Raw genomic sequence first — 22,594 nt, 5'->3', positions numbered from 1 at the left:
TGCTCATCCACAGCCTATCTGCTGTTCATTTACAAATAATTTTACATAATTATATATGGCATGTATTAACCCACTAGTTATGAGAAACCACACATCTGTAAGGCTGGGGAGCAGAGTGACTGCCAAAGCAGGTACTCTTAGGGGAGGGGCACTGGGGCAGGATGCTGCAGTCAGGCTACAGGGTGAAGGGGCTACACAGATCTCAGTGAGCCCTGAGGCTGTCACTAAGCCTGAAGCACATCTCATAGTCACTGGTCTTCACAGTGATCCGGCATCACCTAACAAATGACCCACGTGTTCCAGAGGCATAAGTATTTGCTATAGAGAGACACTGAAGTTTCTATGCCATATTTTTTTGGGAAAAAAATGTTTGGCAGTCATGAGATAAGCCTCAGTGATCTCAAGAACATTTTTATAAAAGGCCTCATTTTGTGATTAATGTAGGATAAGTGAAGCATTAACAAAATAATTGATATTATCCCACCCTCATAAATAGATACCATCAAGCTCTTTTCTGTGCGAATTGGAGATTTAAGGTCTCGTATAACCTAAAGTCATCAGTACAATGCTCTTCCTTTGTATTTGAATTTTGGATATATACCAAAAAGAGTCACTCTATGTAGAAGCGAATCATCTTTTACAGACAGTAAATAAATAGTTTTCTATTTCTTCCTGTTGTTAATCTTGCACTTGTTCATTCTGAAGTTGTCATCAGGTAGAAAAGCTACCCTCCATCCCCTTGGGCACCATGAACACAGTATCATCATCAAAAAATGAGAAAGAGAAGCAACTTAGAGAGTCAGTCCAAAGGTATCAAAATAGACTGATAGAACAGCAGCTACAGGTGAGCTGTCTTTAATTCTTTCCAAATTCTACTGTGACTCTTGAGTTGTTGGTTTCATATATGCAAATTGACTAGTGGGGTTTACCTGAGTAAAATGCATAGCCTCTTTTTTCCATCCTCCTTGTCATCTTCTTTTAATTCTGGACCTTAGGACTATTCTAGAGGGTGAGTCCAGAGGAGAGAGGCGAGTTCTATAAAAGATACTGTCCATGTGATATCTAAGCCCATCTACACCATAATGCATGTGAGGAATAAAGGCATTTATTTCCACTCTACAGCTACATGGAGAGTTTCACAGAGGTCAACCAGCATATCCGAGTTCATGTAGTCCAGGTGGGGACACAGAATTATTTGTGTCCCCCCAAAGTGTAGGCTGTCTTTTATGTCATTAGGCTTTTTCTCTGAGGGTGTAGTTTTAAGGTGAAGAGTGCTTTTAAAACAAAGGAATGAAATGAAGTCATTTGGAGCAATGCGTAGGGAACTGGAGACGGTTATCCTAAGTGAAGAATCTCAGGAATGGAAAACCAAGCACCGTATGTTCTCACTAGTAAGTGGGGACTATTAATGATAGATGGGTACACATGGGCACAAAGTGATACAAAGGACAAGAGAAAACCAAGAGTGGGGAGGGCAGGAGGGTAAGTGTGGGATAAAAACTTACCTGTTGGGTATAGCGAACAGTACTCTGGTGATGGGCATACCAAAAGCCCTGCCTTAAGCATTATACAAGATATCCTTGTAACAAAAACACTTAATTACTATTCTTGAACTCCTAACCTCAAGCCACCCTCCTGCCTTGGCCTCCCAGAGTGCTAGGATTACAGGTGTGAGCCACCGTGCCCAGCCAGCCTTAATTAATATTCTGAAATTAAAAAAAATTTACTCAAAATTCAACAAAGAAAAAAATATCAATAATAATAAAAAAGTTATTAGAAAAGATATTAAGGCTGGGTGGGGTGGCTCACACCTGTAATCCCAGTACTTTCGGAGGCTGAGGCAAGAGGATCCTTTGAGCCCAGGAGTTCAGTACCAGCCTGGGCAACATAGTGAGACCTTATCTCTATAAAAAATTAAAAAAATCAGCTGAGCATGGTAGCACATGCCTATAGTCCCATGTACTTTGGAGAATGAGACAGGAGGATTGCTTGAGCCTAGAAGTTTGAGGCTACAGTGAGCTATTACTATATCACTGCACTATATATATATATATATATATATATATATGTATGTATGTATGTTAATTTATTAATTCAGAAAGCCATATTTAATTGTTAAGAAAATTCAATGAATAAAACATTATCATCAATAAACATAGGTAACCATGACAGTTTCAGGTGTAAGAAAATATGGCATATAGAAATATTATTTTATTTTCATAACTAATAAAGTAATTAGATCTCTGTTTGCTTTATCGATTAGCACCCAAATTAAGAATTTTTGAATTGTGTAGCCTGTCAGCTTCTTCAGATAGCACTTGAGAAGTTCAGTAGTGTAATGCAGATGTGTGAACTCCTCTGTAGACATCAGAAAATAACATGCTCATTAAAATAGAAAATTCAGTGATAGGGTGGGACTTAAGACCCTCATGCTTTAGCACCATACTATTACGTGTGTTCCTGGGATCTTAGAAGATAAACTTTATCTTTTTTGCCTCACCCACCTTGCTAGTGATCTGCAGTGCAAGTAGATACCACCTGAGATGGCAGCCAGTGAGGCCTGTTCCTTCCCTTTAGCCTGGATCCTTAGGGTCTCTCTAGGAAAGACACTGAAAGTCACTTTGGAAACATTCTCCTTTGCACTCCCCACCTCCAAAAAGTGGCTCAACTTTCTACAGTTTTTAAGGCCTTTAGTCATGGGTTTAATAACAAGTCAGAAATAAAGGGGTCACAGCCTTTTAATAAATAATTTGGTAAATTCAGATATTTTCATTATGAAATATCTTAGTTTTATTTTGTTTCTTATTTACTACTGCTTGCTTTTGTGAAGGCATCCAACACATTCTGAATTGATTTTATCTTTATTGTCATCTCTGTTTTTTTCTTTTTTCCTTTCCTGTAGAGACCAGAGCTTACCCTTTGATAGCAATAGTGCCAATTACAAAGACTTAATTAGCTGGCTGTTTGTTTAGGATTGGATGTTTTAGTTATCCTTGAGGTAGTGATTTTGATGGCAGCTGATAGAATAATGGATTTGGGCCATCAGTTCTGCTTATTGTTTCTTTCTTGATAATTGATTTTTTCCATAAAAATTTAAGCCAGGGTTGTTTCAAATGTAAAGAAAGAAGTTTAGCACTACTTATGTAGAAAGCTACTGCCATTAGTTGGAAGGACATAAGAATCCTCACCATTCTCCCTTGTCCTTTTGTGAAAGGAAAATTTCACAAAATCCTCTTGTGAAAAGATTCCTAGCATCTTTTTTTTTTGAGACAGAGTCTCACTCTGTTGCCCGGGCTAGCGTGCCATGGCATCAGCATAGCTCACAGCAACCTCAAACTCCTGGGCTCAAGCAATCCTCCTGCCTCAGCCTCCCAAGTAGCTGGGACTACAGGCCTGTGCCACCATGCCCGGCTAATTTTTTATATATTTTTTTAGTTGGCCAATTAATTGCTTTCTATTTTTAGTAGAGACTGGGTCTCGCTCTTGCTCAGGCTGGTTTTGAACTCCTGACCTTGAGCGATCCGCCCGCGTTGGCCTCCCAGAGTGCTAGGATTACAGGCATAAGCCACCACACCTAGCAGATTCCTAGCATCTTTAATATATTTTCAAGCAGTGCCTCTCACTGACTCTGTTTTGGTGATAATCAAGGAAAGCTTTGGTTTGGGGTTTCCCTAACCACAGGCGACCATTTAATTTTGAGGTGGTCATTGAGTACATACTTGTGCTTGGGTCTGTCCCAGGCTGGGTATTGTGGGGAACACAACGTAACTCTGATAACAGAATGTTAGCTCCAAGAGAGCAGAGATAGTCTTGGTTTTACTGACTGTTAATCTGTATTATCCCAAAAAGTGCCTGGCATGTACTAAGTACTCAATAGATAGATGTTGAATTAATAAATAATACAGATAATATATAGTCTTGTCCAATAGCTATTTAAAAATTAGCAACTACTATAAGAAAACATTAGTTCAATACTTGTCTGAACTGAAACTATAATAAAAGTTTTCTACAAAAAGATGGTGAGGGCAGCTTCAAAGAAAATTTCATAGAGGAAGTGGCACTTAACTTGTGAAAATCTATTTAGGGAAAATAGAGGGGGAAAAAAACAGTACATTCCAGGTGAGAAGAACAACATAAAGGAAGTCTCGGAGATGAGCACTGACTTGTTCCTTCATGGAATCAGTCTTTTAAATTACATGTTAAGCTTATGCATTTTAAAAAGTAAACCTAGTATTTATGTGGCATATCTATCTTTTAAAAATGGTGCAAGTCATTATAATGATACAACTCATATATAATTATGATATGGTAATTGCTGAATAGAAGATTTCTGTAAGATGATCTCAATTTCCTCTTTTCACAAAAATAATCATAAAAATTTTCAAAAGCTGTATTTTGGTGTTATCTGCCTGATGCCAGAAACAAAACTCAAAAATATCCAAAGTTTAGTGTGAATTTACCATCTTCCTGACTGCCCTTTAGAAGAAATGTTAGAATGTGATATAAACAAGGATGGGAAAGCCAGAAAAACAGGCCATTGGCTCCAGGTGCAGTGTAGACACAATTCGGGTGTAGGCTAGACACCACTGGAGAATCAAGTTTATTACCATGATTCATGATATCTACTGTTGGTGTCCATTCCTCCAATTTCTCAGTATCAGGAAATCATAAAATATGTGCCATGTAATTATTCTTTTCCTACCTCCTGTTCTCTCTTTCTGCCTCCCATTGCCGGTGGCCACCTATCCATTGACCAGACCTGGAAGCAAATATAAAAATGACCTAGACCTGCACACCGTATTTCTTATCTCTTACATTTTGGCTTCCTTGGAGGCAGGCATCCTGATCTGGACAATGAAGTGTTTACTGGGTAAATCAAAGATCTTTCTGGATCTTAGGTTTTGTGGTTATCCCATGATTAGGATACCTCTTTTACCATTAGGAGGTAATGAAGGAAGTGAAGCCCTCTAGGAGAAAATGAAGTAGATAGGTCCAAAGATATCATTTCCACATGGTATCTTATTTAATTCCTATAACATTCCAGCTAATTTTACCTTTTAACAAAGAGGAAACTAAAATCAAAAAAGTTAAATAAGTTGAACCAAATCACATCTCTTTAAATGGTGAAATTGGATTTTGTTTCTTTTTTGCCTAATTCCAGCACTATGTTTCTCACAGTTTCATAAGAGTAATACAGACAAAAAATGCGTGAGAACACTTATAAAGGCAACAAACTGTTACATTGCAAATCATATTTGTTAAGGGAAATGCCTAAGTTCAGTATACCTAAATAGGAGAGCTCACATTCAAGATCTGTCACCTGCGGTGCACTTTATAGAGTACAGGGGTTGTTCTCCATGTAATTGATAAGCTGTACTGACAAGCCAAGATCCTCATTACAAAATGTGCTTCTGAAACAACCTGTTCCCATCTTTCTCCTTCTGAATAGATTCATGAGTAATCTGTTCCTAATTCCTCTTTCAGCTTCATTCTTCATTGCCCACTGATTTCTATACTGAGTGACAAGTGCCACCTGCTGGCCAAATGACAAAGGATTTTTATTTTTATTGTGTCACTTGATTGCTCAGCTGCTAATTGGCATATTACATGGATAATTGTTGTATTTTTCAGTAAACCTAGACAATAATTTTAAAGCCATGAAGCAGAGTTACAAAATCAATTCCTCTACATTTGAAGACTTTCCAGTACTCAAATTTTCCCCTTTCTCAGTTTTAATTCACAAGTTGAATTTCTCTTCTACTTTCTATTGTATGACAAGGATGATTGTGTTATTATTATGCAAACAGAATACAGTTTTAGTTACATTTTCAGAGTTTTTTTGTATGACTTGAAATATACTTCATACCCTTGATCATTAAGAGACAAATCATAACTTTATTCCCTGAATTAAGCTGCCCTATGTTTACCCTTTTGTACCTAAGAAATGTTAATTAGTAGTATATTTGTATAATCAAGATATTAATGTAGTGTATGATGAATTGCTAGACCTAGTATCCTCTAGGTCTTTATTAATTAATATTTCCTAATTAATACAAATTTCTAGCCTACAGACAAGTTTCTCTCTAACCTGACCCTAGTTGCCTTTCTAGCCTCAATGTCTTCCACTCTTTAGGGTGCTCCCACTGAGCTGCTCTGTGCTCCTTACCTGTGCTGTCCACTTCCATGCTGCTCCAGTGCCTTGGCTCCTGCCATTTTGTCTGGAGTGGCCTCTGGTCCTTCCCCCGTCCTTCAAGATCCCAAACTAATGCCAATCCATATAAGAAGTCTTTCATTTACCTACCTGTAAAAATATCTCCTTCCTTTCAATTCCCTTTGTCATGTGTGTGTCTTCTTAGAGTATGTTTTATTTTCTACATGGCATTATAGTTACTTTTGTATCTGATCTGTCTCCTGAATTGGACTATAAGCTTTTTGCAAGGCCTATTTTTTATTCATCTTTGCATTCCCAACAGCACCTAGGCCTGCATATTTCATGTAATAGGTATTTACCAAACAATGAATGAAGGATGGAAGGAATGATATGATTTATGCAGAATTCCTCAAAAAATGAATATTTTTTATTTGATTTGATTGGTTGACTCTGCTCTGATTGGTCAGACCTACCAACTTCTGCATGTATTATTGAAGACCAAAATGTTCTCATACTTGGACAGAATAAAGTGTTATATTTGGATAGGAGTACAGAGACTATATTTGGATTTCATTTGTCATGTCATAGTCTTCCCATCAAATGAATAGCCATTATGAAATTCCGTGCCTATTAAAAAGAAACTCCACCAATGTAATTCTATTCTTTCTCAGTGCTCATGTATATACACAAAAAATGAAATAGTATAATCTGGCAATTCCCACTTTGGTTGTTTTAGCAGTAAATGTAGAGCAAAGAAAGCTTGCTGAACTTTTAGCTGTGTTTTTCAAATTGAATGGCATATCTGAGTACAACTTGGTAATGAAGAATGTGAATGCATTTTCCCTTTTAGAATTTAATCTTTTTAATGTGTCGTTATTGTGTAGGATGCTGAGATTTCAAATCTGTATAACTACAGTGACAGATGCCTTAGAAAATATATTTATTCATCAAGAATACTTTTCAACCTTCTTACATAAACTGCCATGATCTAAAATTTATGACACCTAAAGGCTCTTGTCTAACAAGAGACTATTATACTCACTACAGTTGAGATATTTTATTTTATTACTCTTTCTATAAAGATCTCATTTCTCTATGGCGATGCATTGCTTTTTCAAGAGGGATAATGCATAATATATTCACACTTCTAGACTTTATGTTCACAGCATACTAAATGAGATCTTAAACAAAATGCATATGATTAAGTAGTCTAGAAGTTCCTTGAAGGCAGGTATCACATGTTGCTTTTTTCTGTGTACTTTCTACCACCATACCTGGTGTAGTGTTAGGCACAGTCGATGGCTAAGAGGAGTTCAACTTCTCAACTTGAATTGCTTGTCCACATTATTTTTTACTCACCCTTTCTTGAGGAGCTGATGTCACGCTTCCTGACAGAACAGCATTCTTAACTTACTAAAGAAACCCAGACAGCACTGGTGGTTCAAGGAGCATCAGAACAGCCTGGCTTCATGGCACAGTGTGGTGCAGGGAGCTCAGGATATTCTCAGCTCCTGCTTCATACGTCACTTTATTTTCCCCTGGGATTGGGACTGAGGAATGCCTTCCATTGTTGCCTGCTCCTGAGTTTCATAGAAGTGACCAAATGCCATCACCAGAGGCTGATAGGAGTTTGAGTCCATAGAGAACATATTCTTCCTCAAAGAAGGACAGAAAGAAATAGCTTTCACAGTGGCTGGCAGTTTTGCCACTTTACTTTCCTCTCTTTGCATGCCAGTCATTCCTATTCACATCAGCAGAGGTGGAGAGAGAAGTAGAGGTTCAGGTGTGTTGCCTGAAATGATTATTGCCGCAGGGAATACTAATTTGGGTTTTAATGCAAATATACCTATTTGATCTCTGCCCTACAAAAATTCCTTAAGCACCTGAACTCTATGTACAACCAGTCCTCAATTAGTGTGCATGCTAATCAGGGACTATCAGAGGCTGCCTCGTGTCCTGGATGTACCTTAGGGGCTGTTCCCTGACTCTGCTCAGAGTAAGATACTGATAGTTAGTTGGCTTCCTTCCACAGCAGGCTGCTTACTGTTCCCATCAAAAAGAAGTCTGTGTCTCTGAGCCTGTACCTCTCTCTCTGAGCTTGAATTTTATTTTTTATCTTGTTTAACCTAATTTTACTCTTACTAAGTACCTAACTTTACATTTTGAATTTAGTTCAGGGAACTGTACTTCATGATTGTTGTTCTGATTCTGAACTCAAGTCCTGTATCGTGTATCCCTGATTGATTGATTTATTTTGAGATTTGCTACTTTTTATTTTTTGAAAATATGTGTAAGCACATTTAAATAAACCATGTAAGTAGAAAAATTATATACATGATCCTTTTTTAAATTTTTATTCATTTCCACATATTATGGGGGTACAAATGTTTAGGTTATGCGTATTGCCTTTGCCCCACCCGAGTCAGAGCCTCATGCATATCCATCCACCAGACCATGCACACAGCACCCATTGGGTATATATATACCCATCACCTCCTCCCTTCTCCCATTTGCCCGACACCCAATGAATGTTATTACTATATGCGCACTTATGTGTTGATCAGTTAAAACCAATTTGATGATGAGTACATGTGGTGCTTGTTTTTCCATCCTTGTGACACTTCACTTAGTAGAATGAGTTCCAGCTCTATCCAGGATAATACAAGAAGTGCTAGATCACCATTGTCTTTGTGGCTGAGTAGAACTCCATGGTATACATACACCACATTTTATTAATCCACTCATGTATTGATGGGCACTTGGGTTGTTTCCATGTCTTTGCAATTGTGAATTGTGCTGCTATAAACATTCTAGTGCAGATGTCTTTTTTATAGAATGTCTTTTCTTCCTTTGGGTAGATGCCCAACAAACTTTTCTGGTGGGATTAAGACCACTGGGACTTATGGATGCTATGTCTGAGGCTGTGAGAGGGTAGGAGGTGAAGGAATTGTCTGAGCAGAAGCCTGAACTAAGTGTAGATGTTACCTGCCTAGTTGGGGGACATATATCAGCCATCTGGGAGTATAACAAAGCGTGTTCCAACTTCAGAGCCTAAGGGTTCTCATGGATGAAAAGCCGCAGGCGGCCTGACATGAAAACTTCTCATGGCTATAGAAGTAGATTGCAATATGTCAGCCCAGGAGAAGGGTCTCATGGTTTCCAGTGTTTGAACAATGGGCCAAGTTCCTTCTCTCCCTTTGTCTCAACAATGCCTCAGTTAATGTAAAACCAGTCTCCCAGTGGAAAGCGTGTAGTTTCTTTGTTCCTTGATCAAATGAGTCACAACTGCTAAAGTTAAAAATTGATATCTATGTACATACCTTGAGCTTGGGATAAAATCAGTTTACCTTGATCAAAAAGATTATACCTACTAAAAAATTATGTATTTTTCACTTCTAAAAAAAATTAACTAGCATACCTTGTGATTTTGGGGGGAGTCCCAAAACCTTTGATCATTGCATCCTATGATTTTTTTCATATGAGATCATTACATTTTGCAATATGACAAAAAAATAAAAATAAAAAACAAGTACCGAGTTTCAGTCACTGCCACCTTGGCTCCAGAATACTAGTGGTCCCCTGACTTCCCCACTTTCTTAAATATTAATTCTGTGTTTGTATCTTTGTTTCTCTCATCTCTTACAACACAGTCTGCCAGGGGACCTTATCTTTATCAGGGATGCCACAAACCCCCTATACTTTTCAATTTTTAAAAAGTTTTTTACTCTTTTGTCAAATAACACTTAGCTTAAATCTGGTTCCTTCCTCAATATCAATTCCTGCAGGCTTGAGTAAAATTCAAAGTTATTCTTATTTAGGTCTGTTTTTGCACCTTGAATAATACTTTACCAATTCATATCCTTCCTGACCAGGCCCAGCCTTCTAACCAGGGTGTGAGGTCTCCTGACACATCAGGAGTTCCCACCCATTTCCAGATAACTAACTGATGTTCTTGGTCCATGACCTTTGCTTCACAGTGGTCTAGAATCATCTTTCCTCTATTTGGAGGAACCTTAAGAAGGTCATCTAGACACAAGCCAAGACCACTAATAATAATTCCTAGCATTTGAAAATAACAAATAATTATTTAAAATGTTTGGAACAGGGGCTGATCTAGATTTGTTTTGAGCCTGAGATTGAGACCATTTTGGGGACTCCTTTTAAAAAAGAAAATACTCAATTATAAATATGTAGTTAGGACAGGGCCACAGAAGAGGCCTATCTAAGGGATGGGTTGAGAGGCTAAGCTTTATTTTCTTTATGGTTCATCTACCATTTGTTTCTGCATATATTATACCATTTGGTCACCACAGTGTTTTTGTTATAGAAGATTATTAAATATTTTTTATATTTCAAGAAAATAGATGATAGAATAAAAATAAACATAAGAATTGGTTGTTTGGGAAAATTTTCAGGAAAGAATAAGTTGTCAAAAATAATTTAAGAAGAATAGAAAGCTTGATAACTATAGAAAAAATTGAACATTTTTAAAAAAAGTTACTTCTAAGAAAAGCTGGTCATGGAATTTCTGAGTGAGTCCTTTTAAACCTTGAAGGTTTAAAATTCCCAGTTTTTTTTTTTTTAAGATGATTTTTTTTAGAACAGTTTAAGGGTTGCAGCAAAATTGAAATGAAGGTACAGAGAAATGCCATATACCTCCTACTCCCACACATGCTGGTCTCCCCATTTATCAGTGGTACATTTGTTACAACTGATGAGCCTATATTGACACATCATTGCCACCCATACATAGTCTATAGACATGTGAGAATGTATCTATACTGTCTCAAATTATTTACAGATTCAATGCAATTCCCATCAAAATACCAATGCCATTTTTCCCAGAACTAGAAAAACCAACCCTAAATTTTGTATGGAACCAAAAAAGAGCCTGAATAGTCAAAGCAATTCTAAGGAAAAAGAACAAATTTAGAGATATCACATTTCCTGACTTTAGGTTATACTACAAAACTATAGTAACCAAAGTAGCATGATACTGGTATGAAGGTAGACACATAGACAAATGGAATAGAATAGAGAACCCACAAATAAAACTATATAGCTCCAACCAACTGATTTTTGACAAAGCAGACAAAAACATACACTGGGAAAAGAACGCTCTATTCAATTAGTGGTACTGGGAAAATTACATAGCCACCTGCAGAAAAATGAAACTGGATCCCTTTCTCTCACCATATACAAAAATTAGCTCAAGATGGATTAAATACTTAAATTTAAGACGTGAAACCATATAAATATTAGAAGAAAATCTAGGAGAAACTCTTCTGGACATTGGCCTAGGCGAAAAATTTATGACTAAGACCCCAAAAGCAAATGCAGCAACAACAGAAATAAATAAATGGGACTTGACTAAACTAAAAATTTTTTGCACAGCAAAAGAAATAATCAGAGTAAATGTACAACCTACAGAATGTGAGAAAATATTTGCAAACTATATGACAATGAGCTAATATCCAGAATGTACAAAGAACTCAAAAAAATCAAGAAAAAACAAAATAACGCCATCAAAAAAAGTAGAAGGAAGACACGAACAGATTTTTTTCAAAAAAAGAGACAAATTGCCAACAAACATATGATAATATGTTCAGCATAACTAATCATCAGGGAAATGCAAATTAAAACCACACTGAGATACCATCTTACCCCTGTCAGAATGGCCGTTATTAAAAAGTTAGATATTAACTATTTAACATTATTAAAACAATAGATATTGGTGTGGATGCACTGAAAAGGGAGCACTTATTTATTGCTGGTTGGAACGTAAATAGTACAACCTCTATGAAAAACACTATGGAGATTACTCAAAGAACTAAAAGTAGACCTACCATTCTACATTCAATCCAGCAATCCTACTATATATGTGTGTGTGTGTGTGTGTGTTTGTCTCTGTGTGTATCTTTATATATACACAGACATACACACACACCATGGAATACTACTCAGCTATAAAAAGGAATGAAATAACATCTTTTCCAGTATCTTGGATGGAACTGCAGACTGTTATCCTAAGTATCTCAGGAATAGAAAACCAAATACCACATTTCCACTTAGAAGTGGAAGCTAAATGAGGTGTATGTGTGCTTATCATAAAGTGGTGTAATGGACATTGGAAACTTAAGAAGTGTGGAGGGATAAAAGTCTACCCATTGGGTACAGTGTATACTATTCTGGTGGTGGATACACTCAAATCCGTGTCTTCAGCATTATACAATTAATTCATGTAACAAAAAACACTTGTGCCCCTTAAATCTATTGAAATTTAAAAAAACTTTACGACCCAGGTATTTTCTGTATGGTCCCACATCTTTCCTTTCCTTAAAATGTGTAAACATATACTTCCTTGTAGGTCAGTGGCCCTGGAGGTAAAACACTTCAGATGCTCTCTACTAATAATCAGTCATAAATTAAATTCAAAGATTTTTTCTATTAGCCCAGGTCTCAAGTTCAGTAAAATTTAATCAGAGTCCTAACTACACAGAAAAAGACAAATATTTTCTCTATAGTCCCACAAAGCATTGTTATAAAACCAGAAAGAATTGTATGCTTTCCAAGGTTGTGAGTCTAAGATTATGGGGCTATCTGTATAAAAAAACTTCACAGGTTTGTAGAAATACACACTCCTGGGGTCCATATAGACAGATTAAACCAAGAACCTCTGGGACTGGTGCTTTGGAATCTTCATTTCTGCCAGCTCCTCAGATGATTCCAGTGCACCATGGATATTCAATCTTTTATTTCTGGCCTAAGGATTCTTCAGTTTTTGTGCTTCCAGAGACAGTTCATCTTAATGCAGCTTTTGCTGATTCAGTCTGTGATTTGCAGGACTTTCTGAACTCATAAAGAAATCTAATAGTCTTGCTAGGAGAGGCTATGAATGTCATTTAAAAATAAATACTGATATTTTCAAGCTTTCTAGAGTAATGAATCTTCTTTGAAATCTGAAAAGATGATTTAAAAAAGATGCTATCATTAGTAAATAGCTACTCATTAAGTAACTCAGACAGAATTTGAAGCAGATTAAGTGTTATTCAAATTTCTATTTTACAAAAATGCAATCAAAGATGTAAGAATATGTTCCTCAAATAAGAAAAGCATGTATGTGATTTTTTTTTAAATATATTTTTAAAATTACAGACCAACCCCAAAACTGATGCTAGAAATCTTCATCTATCTATTAGTAGAAATGTATCTATTAGTGGAAATCTATATCTTTAATTAGAACCAGAGGGAAAAATTTGGGGGGAATTATTAACATTCTTCATTAAGGTCAACTTTAGTACATTTAATGTACAAATTTAGTGCACTAATTATATATAGATCACTGTTTCTAAGATACCTTAGTAGGTAAACCAAAATACCCTGATTTTTGTTTTAATGCTTTAGAAAATTTTTTCCTAATCTTATCTCTTATATTTTGCTTTGGCCTTTTCTCTTCAGTTCTGCTGGATTATGAAATTAAGTATGCAAGTACTTCCTCTGTATCTATTATGATCTGGGCATCAAGTTAAGTTCATTGGGCTTTATAACTTAAAAGCCATTGCTAACTTCAGCAAGATAAGTTTCAGAAGGATAGCCAGGTGGTTAAGGAGAAATGGTGAATGAAAAGAAATGGAAGGCAGGGGACTAAGCTATGTTAGGAAGTTTTATACTGAAGGAGCAGAGGAAAATAGGGTATAGCGAGGGGTTAGGTAGGGATGAGGTAAATTTGTGGTCGGGAGATATATAGTGTTTCTATCAAAATGGATGAGAGCTTTGCAAAATTAATGACAGACAGCTACAGGTTTGGCTCAGAGAATATCGCAAAACAACAAAGAACATCAAAAAACACAAAGCAAACACACAAATAAACAAATAAAACCACACTACAACTAGTCATATCACAATCAAGCTATAGGAAACCAACCAAAGACAAATAAAAGATTTTGAAAGAAAATATTGGCAAATAGAACCCAGCAGCATTTTCAAAGGGTACTACTATTGTGATCAAGTGGCATTAATTTCAAATTACATGAGAAGTCTCAATAAAGACTAAGAGCAAGAAGCCAGTGAAATTGGAGAAACTTAACACATGGGAGATGGGGCCTAATTTACATAGAAAGAGTCCAGCAAAGACAGAAAGGAAGGGCAGGGTGCAGTGGCTGATGCCTGTAATCCTACCACTCTGGGAGGCCAAGGTGGGAGGATTGCTCAAGGTCAGGAGTTCAAAACCACCCGGAGCAAGAGCAAGACCCCCATCTCTACTAAAAATAGAAACAAATTAATTGGCCATCTAAAAATATATAGAAAAAATTAGCTGGGCATGATGGCACATGCCTGTAGTCCCAGCTACTTGGGAGGCTGAGGCAGCAGGATTACTTGAGCCCAGGAGTTTGAGGTTGCTGTGAGCTAGGCTGATGCCATGGCTCTGTAGCCCAGGCAACAGAGTGAGACTCTGTCTCAAAACAACAACAACAAAAAGACAGGAAGGAAGGATTGCTAGGACCTAAGTGGAGGGTTTAAATTAGGGTATGAGGAGGGACTTTTGTCCCTCTAAAATTGTGGGAAAGAAGTTAGGGTATTCACACATGTAATAATCTTAATTTTGTTTTCTTTTTTGTTTTCTATAAAGAGGAGGCAGGACCATCTGACAGTTAAAGAGGCAGGTTTTGTATAGAGGATGTAATGAAGATTTGGAATAATCTTTGTGGGAATGGAAACAAGCTAATTAGGAACAAGTAAAAGTATTGTCCAGAAGAGTAGGAGAACTATGCATATTTTTTGCAGTGTGGATTCAGCATTTATATAGTTTGAGCATCCCTGATTTGAAAACTTGAAATCCAAAATGCTCCAAAATTCAAAAAATTTTTTTTGTGTGTGGCATTATGCAGTAAGTGGAAAATTCACCTGACCTTGTGACAGGTTGCAGTCAAAACATTATTTAATATACAAAATTATTAGGAACATTTTATACAGTTACCTTCAGGTTATATGTTTAAGTTATATATGAGACATAAATGAGTTTTTTCTTCAGACTTGGGTCCCCAAGATATTTCATTATGTATGCTCAAATATTCCAAAAAAAAAAAAAAAAATCCAAAATCTGAAGCACTTCTCTGGTCCCAAGCATTTCAGATAAGAGATATTCTGTCTATACAAATTTTAGCAGCCTTAAATTTCTGAGAAAAGATGAAAGATGATCAATAATGTGATTGATCCAAGATTTAGGATTATCAGGATGGGTGTAGCAGAGTGTAGCTGGTGTGATGAACTGGTTTCTGAAGCAGAATTGGGGATGGAAAAGAATTGGGGATTAGAAAAGAAGTCAAGAAGGTGTGTGATAAACTGAGAGAAACTACAGGAAAATAAGTTCTAGTCGATGTAAAGAGCATTGGTAATAATCCTGAGAGCATTAGAAGAACTGTAAATTATAAAGAACAGAAAAGGACTTTAGAGGTAGAAAATTTTTAAGAGATGAAAATATGGTGTAAATTGCTGAGGTTGACTGAACTTGAGCTCTCTTTGGCATAACAAAGTAAAGTATGTGATAAAATTAAGGAAGAAGTTAGGCAGAACTCAGATTAGTAGAAAGAATGGGACCAACATTCTTAAGGATGTGGTACATCTTAGTTCAGGTCAAAACCTATTACAATAAATCTGTATAGCAAAAAATAAATTATCTGTAAGCTAGCACTTAAACTATGGCAAAACCAAATAATTTAACAGAATCATGTATTATTCTCAGGCTAGGTCAAATCTATTTTACTATATAAGGAACAAAACTCATCCTAGGGTAATGTATCTGAAAGTTGTGATAATATCCAACAGAGGTAGTGTGATAATATCCAACAGAAGTCACAATATGAATGCAGAATAGACTTGTGGCAGCGTTTTAAATGTGGAAGAGATTAGCAGTAGGCTCTAGAAGCATTTGTTTATCCTGTCAGTCATCAGCATATTATTGAGCACCAATAATACCCAAAACCTTGTACTAGGTACTACAGATAAAAGAATGAGTTTGGGAGTTCACAGTCTATTGAGAGAAACACACATGTCAACACATAACTATAAAGCAGTGTGCTACATACAGTGGTAAAGGTAAGTAAAAATATTATAGGGGACTTTTGGTATAAATATAGCTATATATACTTAGCATTTCCCCATTTTTCTGAAAGTCTTCTAAGAGCAACAAAGAAAATAGAAGATGAAAATGTAAACTGAAAGTTTGGTTGAACTAGGAGACTGTCCTAGTCCATTTTGTGTTGCCATATCAGAATACCATAGACTGGGTAATTTATAAAGAAAAGAAATTTATTTCTCAAAGTCCTGGAAGTTAAATAGTACAATATCAAGGTGCTAGCATCTGGTAAGGACCTACTTGCTGCATGATCACATGGCAGAAGGAGAAAGGGTAGGATAGGTGGAGAGAGAGGGAGAGGTGGAGGGAGAGAGAGAGAGATATCAGACTTGCAGCCCCAAATCCTTTTATAATTTACATTAATCCATTCATTCACAAAGTGGAGCCCACTTCTCATTAGTCCCTACCTCCCAAAACTGTTGCATTGGGGATTAAGTTTCCAACACATACTTTTTGGGGGACAAATTCAAGCCATAGGAGAGATGTATGTGGAAATATTTCTCACAGCTGCTCAAAGCAGTAAAGATGATACGGGAGCTCCACAGGAGGAAGGGGAGAGAAATTGAAGAAAGAGCCTAGTAATAGCATATCAAAATAATCAACACAAATACACTTACTGGAGAAAGACACATATGGAGATAGAAAAGCTATAGCCATTGTCTGCAATAGCCAGCAGGCAACAGGAACCCTACTGGACCAACTTTGATTCACAGTAGTAGAAAATGTGAAATGCACATGAAAGTACTCAAACAAGTCATATTTTGCAAAAGCAGTTTTTTTAGAGATAAAAAGAAAAGAGGCTTTACTTGTGAAAAATAACTTTCTTAGAATGTTACCCCCCATATGCCCTTTCTGTAGAAAGCTTTGGCAAAGAGCTGGTCTTGGAAAACCCAACTTTTATAATGATGTGTTAAAAAAAAAAAACTAGTATAGCATCCAAACAAGATATTGTACTAAAAAAAGAGAATAATTCTAATAAAATTTGAAGAAGAAATCATGTAAATACATAACATGTAAATAAAATACAACAAGAAAAAAGAAAAAAAATTCTGTAAAATATAAATGGTGAAAAAGAAGCAACTGTGGTCATTCATGATAAAAATTATCAGAAGATCAGAAAACTCCCTTAATGTGATACAGGGCATATACAAAAAAAATTAGAGTTAAAACCACACTTACTAGTGAAAGGCAAAATGTTCTTCCTCCTAAGATCAGGAATGAGGCAAGGAGTTTTACTCACCGCCCTCCAGTTCAACATTGTACAGGTAGTTCTAGAAGGAAAGAAAGAAAAGGCATTCAGATTTACAGAGGAAGAAGTAAAACTTTTTTGCTTTTCAGATATGATAGTCTACTATGTAGAAAATCAGGTAAAATCTACAAAAAGTTACTAGAACTAGTGAAATGAGCTTAGCAAGGTTAGAAGATACAAAATCAATATATAAAAATCAACTACTTCTAAATACTAGCAGCAAACAGTTGGATATCAAAATTTTTAAAAATATTCCAATAACATTAAAATATATGAAATACTTAGGGATAAATTTGACAAAAGATGTGCAAAATCTATACACTGAAAACTACACAAAACACTGCTGAAGCCAGTATCACCTTGATACCAAAGCCAGGAAAGGACACAACAAAAAAAAGAAAACTATAGACCACTATCCCTTATGCATATAGGTGTACAAGTCCTCAATAAAATACTAGCAAACCAAATTCAACTGCACATCAAAAAATAATCCACCATGACCATGTGGGCTTCATCCCAAGGATGCAAGGATAGTTTAGTGTACATAAATCAATAAATATGATTCACCACATAAACAGAAGCCAAATAGCATATGATCATCTCAGTAGAAGCAGAGAAAGCATTGGACAAAATCCAACACTCTTTCATGATAAAAGCCCTCAACAAACTAGGCATATAAAGAACATATCTCAAAATTATAAAAGCTATATGTGACATAGTCACAGCCAACATCATACTGAATGGGGAAAAATTGAAAGCATTTCCCCTACTGGAACAAGACAAGAATGCTCACTGTCACCACTTCTATTCAACGTAGTGCTATAAGTTGTATCCAGAGCAATCAGGCAAGAGAAAGAAAGAAAGGGTATCCAAATTGGGAAAGAGGAGGTCAAACTATAGCTTTTTGCTAATGATATGATCTTATATTTAGAAAACCCAAACTCTACCAAAGAACTTCTGGAACTGATAAGTAAATTCAGCAAAGTCTCAGGTTACAGAATCAGTGCACACAAATCAATAACATTCCTATACAGCCTTAACAGTCATGCTGAGAGCCAAATCAAAGGCTCAGTACCATTCACAATAGCCACAAAGAAAATAAAATACCTAGGAATATACTTAACCAAGGAGGTGAAAGATTTCTACAAAGAGAACTATGAAACACTGAGGAAAGAAATAGCAGATGACACAAACAAATGGTAAAACATCATGCTTATGGATTGGTAGAATCAGCATTGTTAAAATGTCCATACTACCCAAAGTAATTTACAGCTTCAATGCATTCCCCGTCAAAAAAATCAATGCCATATTTCACAGATCTAGAAAAAATAATTCTGTGCTTCCTTTGGAACCAGAAAAAAGCCCAAATAGCTAAAGCAATCTTAAGCAAAAAGAACAAATCTGGAGGTGTCACATTATCAGACTTCAAACTATACTACAAATCTGTAGTAATCAAAACAGCATGCTATTGGCACAAAAATAGAGACATAGATCAATGGAACAGAGCAGAGAACTCAGATATAAAACCATCCAGATATAGCCAACTGATGTTTGACAAAGCAGGAAACAGTATACTCTGGGGAAGAGAAGCCCTGATCAGTATATGGTGCTGGGAATATTGGATAACCACATGCAGGAGAATGAAACAAGACCCCTATCTCTCACCACACTCAAAAAAATTCATGCAAGCTGGATAAAAGACTTAAATGTAAGGCAAGAAGCCATAAGAAATCTAGAAGAAAATGGTGAAAAAACTCTTCTAGATATAGGCCTAGGCAAAGAATTTACAAAGAAGACTCCAATGGCAATCACAGCAACAGCAAAAAATAAGTAAATGGGACTTGATTAAATTGAAAAGCTTCTACACAGCTAAGAAAATAATCAACAGAGCAAGTAGACAACCTACAGAATGGGAAAAAATACTCACAAGCTATACATCCTTTAAGGGGCTAGTCACCAGAATCTACAAAGAACTCAAGCAAATCAGCAGGGAAAACCAAATCCATTAAAAAGTGGGCAAAAGACATGAATAGAAGCTTTTTGAAAGAAAGACAAGTGACCAATAAACATATCAAAAATATTCAACATCAGTAATCATCAGGAAAATGCAAATTAAAACCACAATGAAATATCACCTATCCCTGTTAGAATGGATTTTATTAAAAAGTCCAAAAACAATAGATGCTGGCATGCATGCAGAAAGGAGTGCTTATACACTGTTAGTGAGACTGTAAATCAGTATAGCATCTATGAAAAATATTATGGAGATTCCTTAAAGAACTAAAAGTAGACCTACATTTGATCCAGCAGTCCCACTACTGGGTATTTACCCAAAGGAAAATCAGTCATTTTATCAAAAAGACACCTGCACTTGAGTGTTTATTGCAGCACAGTTCACAACTGCAAAGATGTGGATCAACCCTGGTGCCCATCATTTCATGATTGATTACATTGTTTTGGCTAGGATATGGAGCAACCATTGAAAATGTAAAATGGTAAAATGACTTTGGAAAACAGTTTGGCAATTTTTTTTTTTTTCTGAAACAGAGTTTTGCTCTGTCACCCTGGGTCAAGTATAGAGGCATCATTATAACTCACTGCCCCCTCAAACTCCTGGGATTAAATGATCCTCTTGCCTCTGCCTCCTAGGTAACTGGGATTACAGGTGGGTGCCATGATGCTTAGCTAATTCTTCTATTTTTAGCAGAGACAGGTCTTGCTCTTGGTCAGGCTGGTCCTGAACTACTGAGCTCAAGCAGTCTTCCTGCCTCAGCCTCCCAGAGTGCCAGGATTACAGGTGTGAGCCACTGTGCCTGGCCTAGTTTGGCAATTTTTTTTTTTTTTTTTTTTTGAGACAGCGTCTCGCTTTGTTGCCCAGGCTAGAGTGAGTGCCGTGGCGTCCTAGCTCACAGCAACCTCAAACTCCTGGGCTCGAGTGATCCTTCTGCCTCAGCCTCCCGGGTAGCTGGGACTACAGGCATGCGCCACCATGCCCGGCTAATTTTTTATATATATATCAGTTGGCCAATTAATTTCTTTCTATTTATAGTAGAGACGGGGTCTCGCTCTTGCTCAGGCTGGTTTTGAACTCCTGACCTTGAGCAATCCGCCCGCCTCGGCCTCCCAAGAGCTAGGATTACAGGCGTGAGCCACAGCGCCCGGCCTAGTTTGGCAATTTTTTAAAAAGTAAAGATAGACCTACCATATGACTCAGACATTCCACTCCTAGGTACTACCCAGGAGAAATATAAGCATATATCTTCCCCAAAACTTGTACTTGTGTGCTCATAGTTTTATTTGCAATACCCAAAATCTGGAAGCTGCTCAAATGACCACCAGTAGGTGAAAGGACAAATTGTGGTATGTCCATTCAGTGGAAAACTACATAGCCACGGAAAGGAATGAACTCTTGATTCACACAGCAACATGGATGAATTTCTGAGTAATTCTTTCAAGAGAAAGAAGGCAGACAAAAAAGATTGCATACTGTATGATTCCACTTAATATAAAATTTCAGAAAATACTGCTAATCTACAGTGAGAAAAAAATATATCAGTGGTTGTGCTGAGATGGAGTAGGGGTTGGAAAAGGTGATAGAGAGACAAGGAAACTTTGGGGGATGATCAGTATGTTCATTATCTTGATTATTATGCTAGATTGATTAGTTTATAGATATGCCAAAATCTGTCAAATTGTACATTTGAGTTTTGTACAGTCATTAGTATGTCAGTTATATCTCAATATAGCTGTAAATTGGAAAAAGAAAAATGTTGACACAGATCAGAAGGAAATTAAACATATACATTTATACATAATTTTTTTAAAACTTAGTGAAAAAAGTCATTTTTAATGAAGGAAGACTCCAAAACAGAAATATTATACAAGAATTCATGAAGAGATACTGAGACTGTAGGGGACAATGAAGTAAAACATGATTTGGTAGATTTCAAGAAGAAAATAGAAATGAAATTATGCAGTTGGAAAGAATGCAAGGCAAATTGTCACTTTGGTAAGCATAGTGGATATATAGAGCAGGGGTCACACACACTGTTACCTAGGGCCTGTTCATTCATGACCCTGAAGCTGAAAAGGATTTTTACATTTTTTAAATGATAAAAGGACAAAGAAAAAACACAGAGACCGTATGGGGCCTGCAAAATTGAAACTATTTATTATCTAGCCTTTTGCAGAAAAAGTTTGCAATTCCTAACATAGAGGATAAAAAGTGAAAATCAAATGAATAGAAATTAGAAAAGAATTGCTTATAATCACAAAAAAATGATAATAAAAGTAGGAAAAAGAGGCACTTTAGTACTTTATGTACCAAAAAAGAAAGAGCTCTAGAATATATCCTTAAGTGAAAAAGCAGGATGCCAACTGTGTGGGAAAAACATTAGTACAATTGAAATACCCAAAGAAAACAGTAATGGAAGAATACATTTTATTTTTATTTATTTTTTATTTCAGCATACTGTGGGGGTACAAATGTTAAGGTTACATATATTGCCCATGCCTCCCTCCCCCCTCGAGTCAGAGCTTCAAGCATGACCATCCCCCAAATGTTGCACATCTCACTCATTGCGTTTGTATATACCCACCCCCATCTCCCCCCACACACCTGCCCGACACCTGATAAATGTTATTCCTATATGTTCACTTAGGTGTTGATACATTAATACCAATTTGCTGGTGAGTACATGTGGTGCTTGTTTTTCCATTCTTGAGATACTTCACTTAGTAAGAATGGGTTCCAGCTCTATCCAGGAAAATACAAGAAGTGCTATATCATCATTGTTTCTTAAAGCTGAATAGTACTCCATGGTATACATATACCACATTTTATTAATACACTCATGAATTGATTGGCACTTGGGTTGTTTCCACAACTTTGCAATTGTGAATTGTGCTGCTATAAAGATTCAAGTGCAGGTGTCTTTTTCATACAGCGACTTTTGATCTTTTGGGTAGATGCCCAGTAGTGGAATTGCTGGATCAAATGGTAGATCTACTTGTATTGCTTTATGGTATCTCCATATTGCTTTCCACAGAGGTTGAACTA

The 22,594-nt window shown here is 36.5% G+C and overlaps 1 protein-coding gene across 1 annotated transcript in view; it reads left to right on the top strand.

Annotated features, from left to right (window-relative positions):
- The window catches only part of MORC1 (MORC family CW-type zinc finger 1), a 179,591-nt gene that overhangs the window by 103,592 nt on the left and 53,405 nt on the right, over window positions 1-22,594 (top strand). The window contains 1 exon segment of the mRNA XM_075998393.1: window positions 706-844. Within this exon segment, the coding sequence (XP_075854508.1) occupies window positions 706-844 (139 nt within the window).

Source organism: Microcebus murinus, chromosome 1 (genome assembly GCF_040939455.1).
Source record: "Microcebus murinus isolate Inina chromosome 1, M.murinus_Inina_mat1.0, whole genome shotgun sequence".
Classification (NCBI taxonomy): Eukaryota; Metazoa; Chordata; class Mammalia; order Primates; family Cheirogaleidae; genus Microcebus; species Microcebus murinus.
The sequence above is the reverse complement of the archived record's forward strand: the minus strand, read 5'-3'. Positions and strand labels throughout refer to the sequence as shown.